Source organism: Argentina anserina, chromosome 6, assembly GCF_933775445.1.
Source record: "Argentina anserina chromosome 6, drPotAnse1.1, whole genome shotgun sequence".
NCBI lineage: Eukaryota > Viridiplantae > Streptophyta > Magnoliopsida > Rosales > Rosaceae > Argentina > Argentina anserina.
In genome coordinates, this window is record NC_065877.1 from 1,064,668 (window position 1) to 1,078,966 (window position 14,299).

Sequence of the window (14,299 nt, forward strand, 5' to 3'; positions counted from 1 at the left end):
AAGTAATTCTATTATATTCAACGAGACAAAATGTTCCTATGTATTTTTGTGATAGCTAATTATACATATTGTACGATTGTGCCCACATGAGTTAATTTATTCTCAATTTTAGACATGTCAAAACTTTTTAGAAGGATTGTTGTCATAGGATTCAAGTACTAGAGAAGAATCTCCTTGTACTAGTTTTGGTTTTTGAAGTACAAAGAAGAATTTCTTTATCCTCGTTAAACAATTGAATATGATGATATAATTATAATAAAAACTCAACAACTGAAATATTATGTATGAAGTCTTCATCCGTGCACCCTCTGAGTATTTACTCCTCGTACTCTCAATTATCTTTAGTTCTGATATCAAACTGTCACGCTCCGAATTTTAGAACAATAAAAATTCAAAAATTCAAAAGCATGACAACCAAAATAAATACAATTATTACAATTACATCATGTACTCAACTTTTGAGCACAAGGTAAAAATAAATACTTACACCAATGAACAACAATACGGATCTCGATTTAAAGAAGGAGAGCAGAAGAAGTAAGAAGGTGAGAGATTGAACCGCATAATACTGACATTCTCCCCATTTGCTCTTGGCTGCCACCGAATGATTTCCGCAGGGAAAAATCACTCTCAATGTTCATATAACCAATGGACGAGGTGCCATATTCTTAGGTTGAGAAAGACCCTCATTGAAGCCCTCTTCAATGAGGAGATGCATGTTATAAATGATTGTTTGGTATGAAACAGTTGGAGCCAGGGAGAAATTTGGAGTACTGGTTTAGGTTCCAGCTTCCACGAGGGTTTATGTTGAGGGAAAATATGGAGATTGTGGGAGTGTGTCTTGGACTAGTTTGTGTAGGATATAGTAGGAGGTATGTCATGTACAATCCGACCATTAGATAAGGTTTGACACTACTACTTCTGCCTCGCCTTGGTTCAGCACTAAGGGTCCATGGTTTTGGAGGAGTTAATGGACAATTCAAGGTCTGTGTTTTCACTGAAAATAGGCTGGCAATATTAAGAGTATGGGAGAATGAATGGAGTTTAAAGAAGAGAGGGGCAGATGATAATTGCAGGGGTTAATGAGAGAAAGGCCAAAGGGATGGAGTTCATCTAGACAAATGTTTGTATTGGCTTGGTAGGGAAGGCCGAACCGTATTAAACTCTGATCTTGAAACATAAAAGTTGACATTCTTTGGCACTTCATATGAGTTGATTCTGATGAGTTTTTTTAATCAAGTATATTATTATTTATATATAATCTCAGACAACAAGGTTCAAGGTTGGTTGTAGTTCTCATCTTTAAGAATGTTTGGGGATCCTTGAGCTTTAGCAGGCAGTATAAACTAAAATAAGGACTGGACGGCTTAGATAAATCATATCTTATTTGGAGTCTCGATCATCTTTTATTCTGGACTGAATCAACTTACATATTATGAATGAAATGTTTGAATCATTGCGTCATCAAATTATAGAAGGAGATACTAGCTCCAGCTTTGCATCTTGCTGTTACCCAAACATACTTTGTGCACTAAGATACTGTATTGTTGGTCTGTTTGCAGGTTGCTTTTACTGGATCAACTGGTACTGGTAAAATTGTACTTGAACTGGCAGCTAAAAGCAATCTTAAGACTGTAAGTTTGGAGCTTGGTGGGAAATCTCCTTTTATTGTATGTGAGGATGCTGATGTAGACAAGGCTGTTGAGTTGGCACATTCTGCTCTATTTTTCAATCAGGTATGTCTAAGCATTGTAGTTAGTTCTATGGAAGATTGAAATGCATTTGTTGATATGTAAAACAAGGAAAAATCCTATGGTTTATATAACATCTCTGTTTGTAGGGTCAATGTTGCTGTGCTGGTTCTCGAACTTTTGTACATGAACGTGTATATGATGAGTTCGTAGAGAAAGCAAAGGCCCGTGCGGCGAAACGTGTAGTGGGTGATCCATTCAAGGGGGGCATTGAGCAAGGCCCTCAGGTAAACTAGTGGCCATCAGGCAACTGTTCTGTTGCTCAATTCTAGTGAATCAACATTTGTTGCATCAAAAGGAATTTATGATAGGCTGATTGAGTCATATTCATCATAATCAGATTGATTCAGACCAATTTGAGAAGATCCTGAAGTACATAGATTATGGTATTAAAGGTGGAGCGACACTGGAAACAGGAGGAGAACGATTCGGCTCGAAAGGTTACTATATTAAGCCCACTGTATTCTCAAATGTGAAGGTACAATTTACACTGCACCTCATAACCATATTCACAAGAATTCAAGCTTCGAATATGATTGATCTAAACATAATTTTCTGTTGGATTAGGATGACATGGAGATAGCAAAGGATGAGATCTTTGGCCCAGTGCAGACCGTCTTGAAATACAAGTATGCAATAATAATTTGGGATCTTCTCTCCATACATCGTTGAACATCAATACTACAACTAACATTGTGGCTAATTGCAGGGAACTTGATGAGGTGATAAAGAGGGCTAACAATACTCGCTATGGCCTTGCTGCAGGGGTATTCACACAGAACATAGACACTGCAAACACATTGACGCGTGCATTGCGAGTAGGTAGCGTATGGATCAACTGCTATGATGTGTTTGATGCTTCGATTCCTATTGGAGGGTACAAGATGAGTGGAAATGGTAGGGAAAAGGGTATATATGGCCTTAAGAATTACTTGCAAGTCAAGGCTGTAGTCACACCCCTTAAAAATCCGGCATGGCTATAATCCCCGAAAAGCTTTCCAAATTGTCAAAAATAAATAGACAAGTAGAGAACTGAGGCTTGATTTTCTATGGTGATGATGATGACAATTTGCTCCTCTGCACTGAACTAGCTCAGTTTATTAATGTCCAATCAATGATGTGGTGGATTAGTCCTGTGATTTGGTCCAACAATTTAATTATGATTTAGCCTAATCTAACAGAAAACAAAGCGAGAAGTGAAACTGATCAAGGAATTGTTCATGTCACTACGGAAAATTATTCAATGAACCTTAGTGCAAGTAGACTAACATTTGTTATACATTCTCAACTATTGATATATAGTAATATTTATTTTTAAATAATAATAAAATATACTTAATGAAATCTAACTGCTAATTTATTATAAAACTATTGCTTGGATTTGATGGATGAGACCTGAGGATATAAACAAAGGGGAACATTGCAGATCTGAGGAAGATGAATTAGTGAATCTGTATGGGCTCTCTACTGGCCCACTACAATCTCAAAATGTTTCCCCAACCTCTGATATGGGCCCAAATGAAAATCAGGTTCAGATGAACATAATTCATGAGCTAACAGATGAACATGCTGAATGTCTGAGTATGAAACTGTATGTGGATCATTGAATTAATTGTGTTATAATTTGATGAGCATAAAATACATATAATGAGGTTACAGAACTATTTGCACTCTGGTGGCATAACCTTAAACCTAGATGTATCTTTACAATAAGAGTAAAACATTAGCTTCCTTCTTGCCCAATCCATAGCACCAACTTGTTGGTTACTCAACTTCACAAACTCTGGTCCTTCAACTGGGTCCAAACTTGAAGGGGTCTTAGAACATGAAGGAGCAGAAGCACTGGGATTGGATATGCAGCCACTTATCTCCATTTCTGCAAATGAAACTGTAAATGGTGCATTCTTGTAGTTAACTGGGTACTTTCCTCCATGTGTTGCCCACTCTGATCCATCCCATATTGTTGCGTAAACTAACATCGGTTTTGATGGATAGAATGTGCTCTTATGCTCAAACTCCCTCACTGGTATGTTGTCCACTAGAAACCTGAAATTTACGGAACTTTTAGAATTTGGTTATCTGATCAGTCCAATTGATACATGATGCATATCATTTAGTTTGGTGTTCTTCTTACACTGTGATAATTGTTCCAGATGATGGTGTACTGATGGTGCTGTGTTGTTGGATCAAACCAGAGGTAAAATTTTTCTTCTCTTCCTGTGCTGACACTCCCATTTGCATACACATTTGTTTGAATGACCCATTCATTTCTTTTGTCATGGCCTAATAGCTCTATGTCTATTTCATCATGATTGTGGGGGAAGACATCTGCATTAGATAACTGAAAACAAAGAAAAGAGATGCATTAATTATCAAAATAATTTCAGTGAATTGAGACCCCTACGTATTTTAAATTAGGACATGCACATACAATATATAATCAAACATAGTATAACAATATGCATAATATACTTACATAGAAAGCTACCACAACTCCAGAAGAGTCTCCAGGAGGCAGCTTGATAGCAGCACTGAAGAATCCATAGTGATATTTGTTTACTGATGCCAAACCAGAACCTGCAAATTGAACCAAAACAAAGAACTGAAGATTAGATGTGAACAAATTTAGAAACTCTATGAGTTACAGTCATCAATTTTCTATTAAGTACCTGAGGTTTTGTCAAGAACAAGAGTGGCCATGGATCCATTACCAGTCACCTGAACATTCGACCCTCCAAAAGCTTTCGAAAACACATTTCTAATTGAGACATGAGAAAAAACATCAGTTAGCTTCGGCACGCTTGGACTTGTGTAGCGTCTGTTGCGTGAAGAGGCCGAAACTAAACTCATACATGAAACCAGAAGACACAAAAAGACTATTTGCAGAACTGCCATGCTAAATGTATTAGAATATGGCTGAGAGTAAAAAAAATGCTTCTAGTTGTTGGTATTTATTGTGAGATTTTAGGGAGGTTCATACTTCATAATCTTTATTCATAATCTTGCTTAGTTGTATATTAGCTGGCTGGCTCTATATCTTCCCTATCAGAAACCTCTTTTTATTAAGAGTTTTAAATTTTGCAAGGCTCAAGATAGTAAGCTCATCATGCTTAGAGATTTTGAGAGGTTTGGCTCAACTTTAAGGGATGCAGAAAGGTCCAGTTTATGCATGATTTGGACACTGTTTTACTTAAATGTTGATGGTTTAGTTTCCTATCAGAATATCCCTTTGATCAGTGCACCATTCAATTCTAGCTGTGGTCCTTGAAAGTTGAAACCATAAGGAATTTTAGTTCAATTAACCACCCTAAAGCTAAACCCTACACGCAGCCTATACATGCAATACAATATGTGGCAAACACTTCGCTCAAAAAGCACGATACAATACATGACAATCACCTCACTTCTGAAACTTATGTTGTTAGGAAATGTTTACAATGTATATCAAACTTATGAAAAACGCAAAAATAATAATAATAACAAATAAATAAAATTGGTTACCGCAAGCTCAAAATGATTTCTAGTTCGTCTAATACGTGTAATTAATGTACACGAATTCGAGCTTTGCCGAAGTACAATGAGACCAGAATCCCTTGGCAACTGATCAGATTTGCCAGAAGTGTTGTAGCTGGCTGAGATATGTTAGGATGGTTAACACGTTGTGATCGACATATAAAAGGGCCAACAAGTTGTGGTATGGGGAAGTCACTATTTATTCGACAAAAAATTCAGGTTTGATTGATGTGATGCTATAATTGTAGAGAGGGGGATTAATATTCGTGCAAATCTAAGCCAGGCTGTTACATACTGTGATGGGTAAGAACAAGATTACTATGTGCCAAATACTGTTGAAATTGGGAGGCTGCTAGGAACAAGATTTCAAAGTTGCCAATGATTTCCTACTTGCTAGACACGGTCAAATATGCCATTCTCATAATCTTAATTCTTCATATGAAACCGGCTTCTCAATTTGGGCTTAGCCTCGTACAGGTCAACCATAATTGACTTCGAGTCCACATAGTAAATGGCGTAACAATAGGCCCATCTAAATGTGAGCAGGCCAAACCAAAGACCCACAATTCTTCTCCCCTTTGTTTAGAAGATCCACATATTCTTATAAGAGGAAAGTTCACCAACAGTCCCTGAACTCATGTGGTAAGGACAGTTTGATCCCTGACCTTTAAAAAGGATCAAATAGATCCCTGAACTCTTATTCTGATATCAATAAGGTACTTCTGTTAAAACTTTTGGAATATTCCGTTAAAATATTCTTTTTATGTTAATTTTGTCATTTTGTTATTTGTTAGTTGGGAATTTATTTATTTGAATTGATCTAATCGAAGATTAAACCTTTCGCGTTGTTCTGCAACTTTGTTATTGCATTTTTCTCTATATAGATAATCTAGAAATTCAATCCGGCTAGGTCTTAACGGATCAATATCTGCTACTCCAATCTCTTTTTGGAGATGAATATGTTCGTCGTATAGGACATTTAATATTCTACAAACGTATTCTATGGAGTACTGACTTTCTTGAATATGTTTTGAATGAAAGCACATTTGCCACTTATTAGTAGCTTTTTCAGTACAAAAAGACTGGTAATTTTTATGTCTGACTTCTTTTTTATTCGATAAAATGAGCCAATTTTGTGGCATAAGCCTGATCTTCACTTGTTTCTGAGCGAAACAAGCTCTGATACCAGCTAGGGCGAATCTAACCGATGCTCAAAATGTGAAGAGGTTTATGATCTTCTTCAAAAATTTCTTAAAGAACTTCAATATTTTCTTGGGATGCGTAGATTCTACGCTGTATTCTGTAGATAATATCCTAATAATTTTTGGTATTTCTTGGAAGGTTCTTCCTATTTTGTTATTAGTTTTTTATATTTTTCTTTTTCTTGTTGCAGTTTTTTTAAAGACAGTTTAGCAAACGCTAAAAGCCTAAGTCTAGAAGCTATGATAATTGCTATGATGATAAAATAAATGTTTACCTTTGAGTATAGAGGGTAGATTTAAAGATTAGTAAACTTCTTAGAAAAATAAATTTTAAGAATTAGGTCCACCATGCTCCGTCAAAATTTTAACAAAATGACAAAATTAAAATAAAAAGAATATTTTAACGGAATATTCCAAAAGTTTTAACAGAAGTACCTTATTGATATCAGAATAAGAGTTTAGGGATCTATTTGATCCTTTTTAAAGGTCAGGGATCAAACTGTCCTTATCACATGAGTTCAGGGACTGATGGTGAACTTTCCTCTTTTTTTTTATACTAACGTATACACAATGTTGTTAATGGCGTGAGTAGATCCTGGAACCTAGAAAGAACCATTTGGATTGAGGCAGATGCAACGACCATAGTGATCATGTACATAATGAATTATGAGAGACTAATCATTTTACACGAGGGAAAATTGTAGATGCGATATCTCTCTTCTCACATGCCTTTTTGAGCAAAAAAAAAAAGGTCACTATAAGAGCTAGCCATGAATTATTCACACTTTTTGTTTAGGAACTACGATATATAGAATGTAGTTGCCACTTACCAGGTTCTGGCACAAGCAAATGGAAAGAATCTATGATATACTTTTACTATCTTCAAGAGAAAATGTTGCTACTTCTATAGCAATTTAGGGTTATGTTATTAACACAACCATTTTAAGAAGTTTTATTAACCATTCTATTACGTTGAAGGATAACAAGAGAAGGTTAAGCCATTCATTTTGGTTTTTTTTGCCTGACCTAGCATAAATTGGTCCTATAGCAATTACCATTCAAATACACTTTTTCAGAAAAAGAAAAAAAATGAAGATTAGCATATTCTTCTTGAGATTGGCGGCGAGTAGGTATCAACTACTTTTGAAATCGTCTTAGGTTACAGTTGAATCTTTTTTAGATTATTGTGTACTATTAATCGCTGATTTGTAGGGAGAGGTGTGTCATAATAAAATTATGTTTACTAGTGTGATCTTCCTGGGATTGTAACTTTTTAATTTGGCTTTATTAATACATCTTTACATTTCTTTAAAAAAAATCACATAATCTCTCTTTTGCTTGAAAAGATCAGAAGTTAGAAGCTTCGATTAACCATTTATACGACAAAATAGAAGTTTGTAAGCTTAGTCTTGGACACATGCTATTAGATCATTATTTTCTTCTTAACTTTTAGCTTCTTTACGTTAGTTTTAGTCTATGTAACATTTGCTTGCATCACTCGTGGTGTCACCGATCATGACTCAACCAAGGAAAATGGAAAAGTCTATGTGAAAATGGTCAACAAAAGTATTTCAACATGTTTTATCTTCTAGCTATGAGCACGTATGCAACTTTTAACCATTTATACGACAAAATAGAAGTTTGTAAGCTTAGTCTTGGACACATGCTATTTGATCATTATTTTCTTCTTAACTTTTAGCTTATTTACGTTAGTTTTAGTCTATGTAACATTTGCTTGCATCAGTCGTAGTGTCACCGATCATGACTCAACCAAGGAAAATGGTAAAGTCTATGTGAAAATGATCAACAAAAGTATTTCAACATGTTTTCTCTTCTAGCTATGAGCACGTATGCAACTTTTATTATTGATTATACAACCCGACCATAGATTTTATTTTGAGCTTTGGCAGATATCCCATCAGCTAATTAAGACATGTATAATTCATAGATGTTATATTGATAATATAAATTGTAGCTTGATTATTTCTTATGAGTTCAAACTTTTATTAGTAAACATGTTATCGAAATATTGTTTGAACGTTGACATGCTGCAAATTTATAATTACTCACATGAGTAAACCTAGTCATCTACAAATTAGAGTAGACATGGGAGGCGTTAATTGCTTAAGCCTTAAGAACACATTTTTGATTTTCTATTTAGGCCTAGAAGATCCTTTGGTGTGGTGACATGACTGCAAGTTTTACTAAATTCTATTTCTTTCAGCAAATGGAGGTGTATCATTGTATACACATTTTGCTATATACAAAATTAGTATAAGCTAGCATACTCAGAACAAAAAAGTTACATGCACTAGGACACAGAAAGTTAACTAGCGAGGTTTAATCTCAATTCGGTTTCCACTCTATTTTATTTCATTGTTTTGGTCAAATTTTTTTGTACACAGATATCATTGTCTCCGTTAATGTATTATCAAGCTTCATTTAAACTCCCATAAGAAAATTTATGAAATTTTAGTTAGGCAGACATTTTGGTAAACAAGGGAGTTCAAAAGTTGCAGTATATAGTCCATCTGCATGGATAGTAGTAATCTTAGCATGCAGCAACTTTTCTCTAGTCTATGCCTTGCTATAATTTCCACATTGTTTCTTTCCCCTCGTTGCTTCCAATCTCCAGAAACTTGATATTTCATAAATTCGTACCTGTTCTAATCTACAATGTCTAATTGTCTATATAAAGCCTATATCCATAGAAGGATATATATTGGAGGGCAGTCAAGCAGGTCATCTCTGTTAGTTGCCCTAAACAAATGGAGCAACACAGAAACCATGAAAATAGACGGCTGAGAGGCGAAAGAGGAGCAAAGCTGAAGCGCCCATCAGGATCAAGAATTAATATTTCTAGCCCCATGATGGTTCAAGCCATTGTTGTTCAGACTTCAGACAATTGTACGTTCAGGAACTCACAGGCCAAAATTCTGATGTTCTTGGATGGAATTAAAGTTGTTCTAGGATTAGGAGTTTTCCTACATGTATATGCTAACCCTCATAGTAAAACATGCGGACGTACATGCCTACACACTGCTAGATCGATAATTGATTAGGGCGTGATGGTATCGAAAAGAATAAGAAAGAGAAAAAACTTCGGCGTCCTGGTTCCTGATGAAATTCAAGAAGATATATATCTTCGTGAGGTTGCCCCCCAGTATGGAACTCCCGCATCAAAACCTCTGCATTCATTCACGCCCACGGAAGTCGTAACCAGTACCAAATGCTTCTGCTGACAGAGGGTAAAACAGCAGTCAAGGATTCTCGACGTTGTTTCTATTTGCATCGGGATAAACATCCATTCCATGTGTATAGAAGTTACCAAGAGATAACTAATCCATTTGTACGTAGCTTATTACAGATTGCATGCAACATCCCCCGAGGACAAGAAAATCAAAAACGTTAATGTGACCGGAGCTTGCAACGGCCTTGTGTGTCTCGTTGGTGATTACGGCAAATCGTCATGGTTTGGAACCCTTGCATTAGAAAGTTTGTCACGCTGCATTGGTTTGTGGCGTCGTGAGGTTGATAAGATTTCACATGGCTTCGGTTATGACTTGCGTAGCAATGACTCTGATACCATGTTGCAGAAGGACAAACGTGACACGTCGATCACCAATGTACCGATATTGTCTCAACTTAACAACTTTTAACGTGTTGAGTTTTAATCTCAAAAGGTTTTGGTACAATTGAATATTATTCATCCACTTATAAATTGTATATTATTTGTCACATTTCAAATGTGTGATCTCTCATCTTCAACTATTTATTTGTTGAAATTTCAAGATATAGGAACTCCGTAGCAATTTTGCAGTGGGATATAGAGATTGAGGGAGTTGACATGTGGGTACTGCTGTGGCGGCGCCGCCTCCTCCGGCCACCATGGCTCGAGATTCTTGGGGGGTTTTGCTTGTCTCAGTCCCAGCAACATTCCCACAAAAGGAATCGAGCCAAATCGAAGTGTAAGTACCCGAATCAAAATTTCAATTTCTAGGGTTTGTGAATAGTACTGATTTTATGTTCTTCGTTGTTTGGACTGTTTAGACTCAGATTTAGACCTTGGTGTCAACTAGGAAGTTGTTGGAAATGTTGTTTAGGTTGTGGTGGTGAAATTTGGTGATGATTGGTGGGGGTCGGTGAACAGTAACGCCGAATGAATAGTAGCTGTGAATAGTAACTCCGCATGAATAGTGATCTGTAACAGTAACTGTGAATAATGATCTATAACATTAAATGTGAACAGTGTCATGGTAAAATAGTAACTTGAACAGTGTTTTGGTAAAACAGTAACTATGAACAGTGGTTTAGTAAAAACAGTGATTAGTAAACATGAACAGTGTTCCGTGAACAATGTTTTATGAACAACATTTAGCTGTGCTGAACTCGTCACCTGATATTTTAAGTATCATTTTCTAAGCATTTATCGTGCTATTAGGTGACTGACGAAACGAGTGAGGAAATTACTTTCAGGGTCGTGGAAGTTGTACGCAGGAAAGAAGGTGAGTAAAATCTCACTTATTTACGAATCTACCCTTGCGGTGATTCAAGATTTTGCAAGAGTTTTTAAGATTGAATTACGACACGTATACAATATAGTGGATTACATATATATCGTATAAATGGTAATAAGTACATATATATATAGTTTTCTATATTATATACTGTTATGAATTCATTGGAATTGGTCATTTCGAATGACGAGAATTAAATATTGAGCATGTGATTTGATTTTTGTACAATATGAGGTGTGATTATTGTACGTGGTTTTAACATGAGTTTGTTAAAATGTTTTGTCTTCGGACGAGTTTTGTCTTCGGACGTGTTTATGAAATGTGACATGTATATGATATAATGGATTATATATATATTGTATAAATGGTAAATATGTACATATATATATATATAGTTTGCTATATAATATACTGTTATGACTTTATCGTGATTTATGTCATTTCGATGACGAGATTTAAATATCGAGCATGTGATTTTGGTTTGTACAATATGATGTGAGATTATTGTACGTGATTTTAACATTGAGATTGTTAAAATGTTGATTTGTCTTCGGACATGATTTTTGGTACAATATGATGTGAGATTATTGTATGTGATTTTAACATTGAGATTGTTAAAATGTTGATTTGTCTTCGGACGTGATTTAGTACAATATGATGTGAGATTATTATACGTGTTTGGCAAGTCGGAACCTAGCCTTTGGCCGGGCGAAAGTTACGATACAGTTAGAGCTCTAGTCTGTCTGCCATAGTACTACATGGGAGGTAACGGGTGGTTATCTGCTCATGAGTACTCAGATTGTTTGGATGTTGGATAGCGGGTGGTTACCCAATATCACCTTAGTACTGCATGTGAGGTAACGGGTGGTTATCTGCTCATGGGTACTCAGATTGTTTTGGATGTTGGGTAGCGGGTGGCTATCCAATATCGGCGGTGTATTACGAGAGGGATAACAGATGTGTACCAGCGTTCTTGGTACCCGTATTATAAATGCATTTGGGTAACTAGAAGGGTTACTTAATTTCTCATGAGAGCTTCTTTTCATATTTCTTTGGGACAACCAGATGGGCCGTCCATTGACTCATGAGTGCATTTATATTTGTTTGATTTGTGGATTTTCGTATATACATTAATATGCGAGTTTTATTTTCCTTTTACTCATACGAGCTTTAAAGCTTACCGGGTTTGTGTTTACAATCCCGGTGCACCAATTCGATGGTGTAGTGGATAACTCCGCAGGTGTGGATTAGCGGGAATTGACGGACCGCTCAGAGGACTTGAAGTTATTTATCTCCAGCTTGCATGAGGATTTGGTGTGACTATCTTGTGAGGATTATACATTTCCAATTGTTATAATGTTGAATTATAAGTTTGGGTTGTAATAATTGGTTTTTCTGAGTTGTATTGAGAACTCAGTGATGATCCGCTGTGCACGTTAAATGATTTCGATTTCATTGAGATTGTTTTGGTGTTCTAGCGACTTTGAAATTTTGAGTTTTTAGGCTCGAAATTTTGGGGTCGTTACATGTGATCTCTCATCTTCAACTATTTATTTGTTGAAATTTCAAGATATAGGAACTCCCTAGCAATTTTGCAGTGGGATATAGAGATTGAGGGAGTTGACATGTGGGTAATGAAAGAGTATGGTGTGGTCAAATTTTGGACTAAATTGTTTACGGTTAGAAGGCCAGTAAGCATTCTGAAGTTGCATCCGCTTGGGTTTAGAAATAGTGGTGAACCGGTAATCAAATGTTTCAATTTAGAGAAATGGAAGTTCGAGCACAAATTGTTGAAACCAAGGCCAGGGGGGAAGGTTCTCGGAACACACATTATTTGTGGAGCCTTTTATTATCTTGTCTTGCTTGACCATAGTAGTCTTATGACCACCATTCTGCAATTTCAAGCTAATTAGCTAAAGAAGAAGAGAAATATACTGTACGTGGGATATGAATTTCAAGATCCCTCCAATTATCTATATTGTTGTAGTATTCATGTGTTTGGGAAGTTTTGTTTGCCACTCTTGTGAACAAGAATGCGCAACAGAAGTTTGAAAGCTTAGTCTTGGACACATGCTATTTGATCATAAGTTTCTTCTTAACTTTTAGCTACCCCCACCTTAATTAGTTATAATCTATGCAACATTTGCTTGCATCACTCTAGGTGTCACCGATCACGACTCAACCAAGGAAATTAGATTGCAAACCCTATGAGAAAATGGTCAACAAAGTATTTTAATGTTCTTTTTCTTTCTGCCTATGCATGCATGTACGTATGCAACTATTATTGCTGATTAAATCATAGAAAACTTTACTTGTCATCAAAAACTAATATTATTGCTGATTCAATCATCGAAGAAAAAACTATTATTGCTGATTATACAACCCATGGATTTCATTTTGAGCTGGGGGGATATCCCATCAGCTAAGAAATAATTCATAGATCGATGTTATATTGATGAATTATTACTTGATTAGTCCTTACGAGTTTAAACTTGTATTACTAAAAATGTTATAAAAATATTGTTTGAACTTACTTGGACATGCTGCATACTCATATATATGTCTACAGTCTACTTATGCATATATTTGTAACGACTCTAAAATTTCAAGCTTAAAAACTCAAAATTTCAAAGTCGTTAAACACCAAACAATCTCAATGAAATCGAAATCATTTAAAATGCTACAGTGGATCATCTCTGAGTTCAAAATACAACTCAGTCAAACCGATTATTACAAACCAAATTATAATTTAACATTATAACAATGAAAATGTATAATCCTCACAACAACCTCACAAGATAGTCACACCAAATCCTCACACAAGTTGGAGATAAATAATTTCAAGTCCTCTGAGCGGTCCGTCAATTCCCGCTAATCCACACCTGCGGAGTTATCCACTACACCATCGAATTTGTGCACCGGGATTGTAAACACAAACCCGGTAAGCTTTACAGCTCGTATGAGTAAAATGACAATATAATTCGCATATCAATATATACGGAAAATCACAAATCAACAAATATAAATGCCCTTATGAGTCAATGGACGGCCCATCTGGTTGTCCCAAAAATATATGAAATGAAAGTGCTCATGAGAAATCGGGCAACCCTTCTGGTTATCCAAAAACATTTATAATACGGGTACTAATGAACGCTGGTACATATCCGTTACCCCTCACGTAGTAGACCGCTGATATTGGGTAACCACCCGCTACCCAACATCCAAAACAATCTGAGTACTCATGAGCAGATAACCACCCGTTACCTCACATGTAGTACTACGGCTGATATTGGGTAATCACCCGCTACCCAACATC

The 14,299-nt window shown here is 36.0% G+C and overlaps 2 protein-coding genes across 2 annotated transcripts; one reads left to right on the forward strand and one right to left on the reverse strand.

Moving 5' to 3' along the window:
* Positions 1-491: 491 nt before the first annotated feature.
* Positions 492-2,885, forward strand: LOC126800451 (benzaldehyde dehydrogenase, mitochondrial-like). The gene is made up of 8 exons (XM_050527821.1): positions 492-545; positions 748-872; positions 1,008-1,078; positions 1,537-1,736; positions 1,841-1,978; positions 2,092-2,229; positions 2,319-2,380; positions 2,461-2,885. Exons 1-8 carry the CDS (start codon positions 492-494, stop codon positions 2,732-2,734), a joined length of 1,062 nt encoding a protein of 353 aa, XP_050383778.1. The 3' UTR covers positions 2,735-2,885.
* A 440-nt stretch (positions 2,886-3,325) lies between these two features.
* LOC126799709 (probable xyloglucan endotransglucosylase/hydrolase protein 33) lies at positions 3,326-4,675 on the reverse strand. The gene is made up of 4 exons (XM_050526960.1): positions 4,421-4,675; positions 4,228-4,328; positions 3,884-4,092; positions 3,326-3,797 (listed from the first exon to the last, which is right to left on the reverse strand). Exons 1-4 carry the CDS (start codon positions 4,644-4,646, stop codon positions 3,413-3,415), a joined length of 921 nt encoding a protein of 306 aa, XP_050382917.1. The 5' UTR covers positions 4,647-4,675; the 3' UTR covers positions 3,326-3,412.
* Between the last annotated feature and the right edge of the window lie 9,624 nt (positions 4,676-14,299).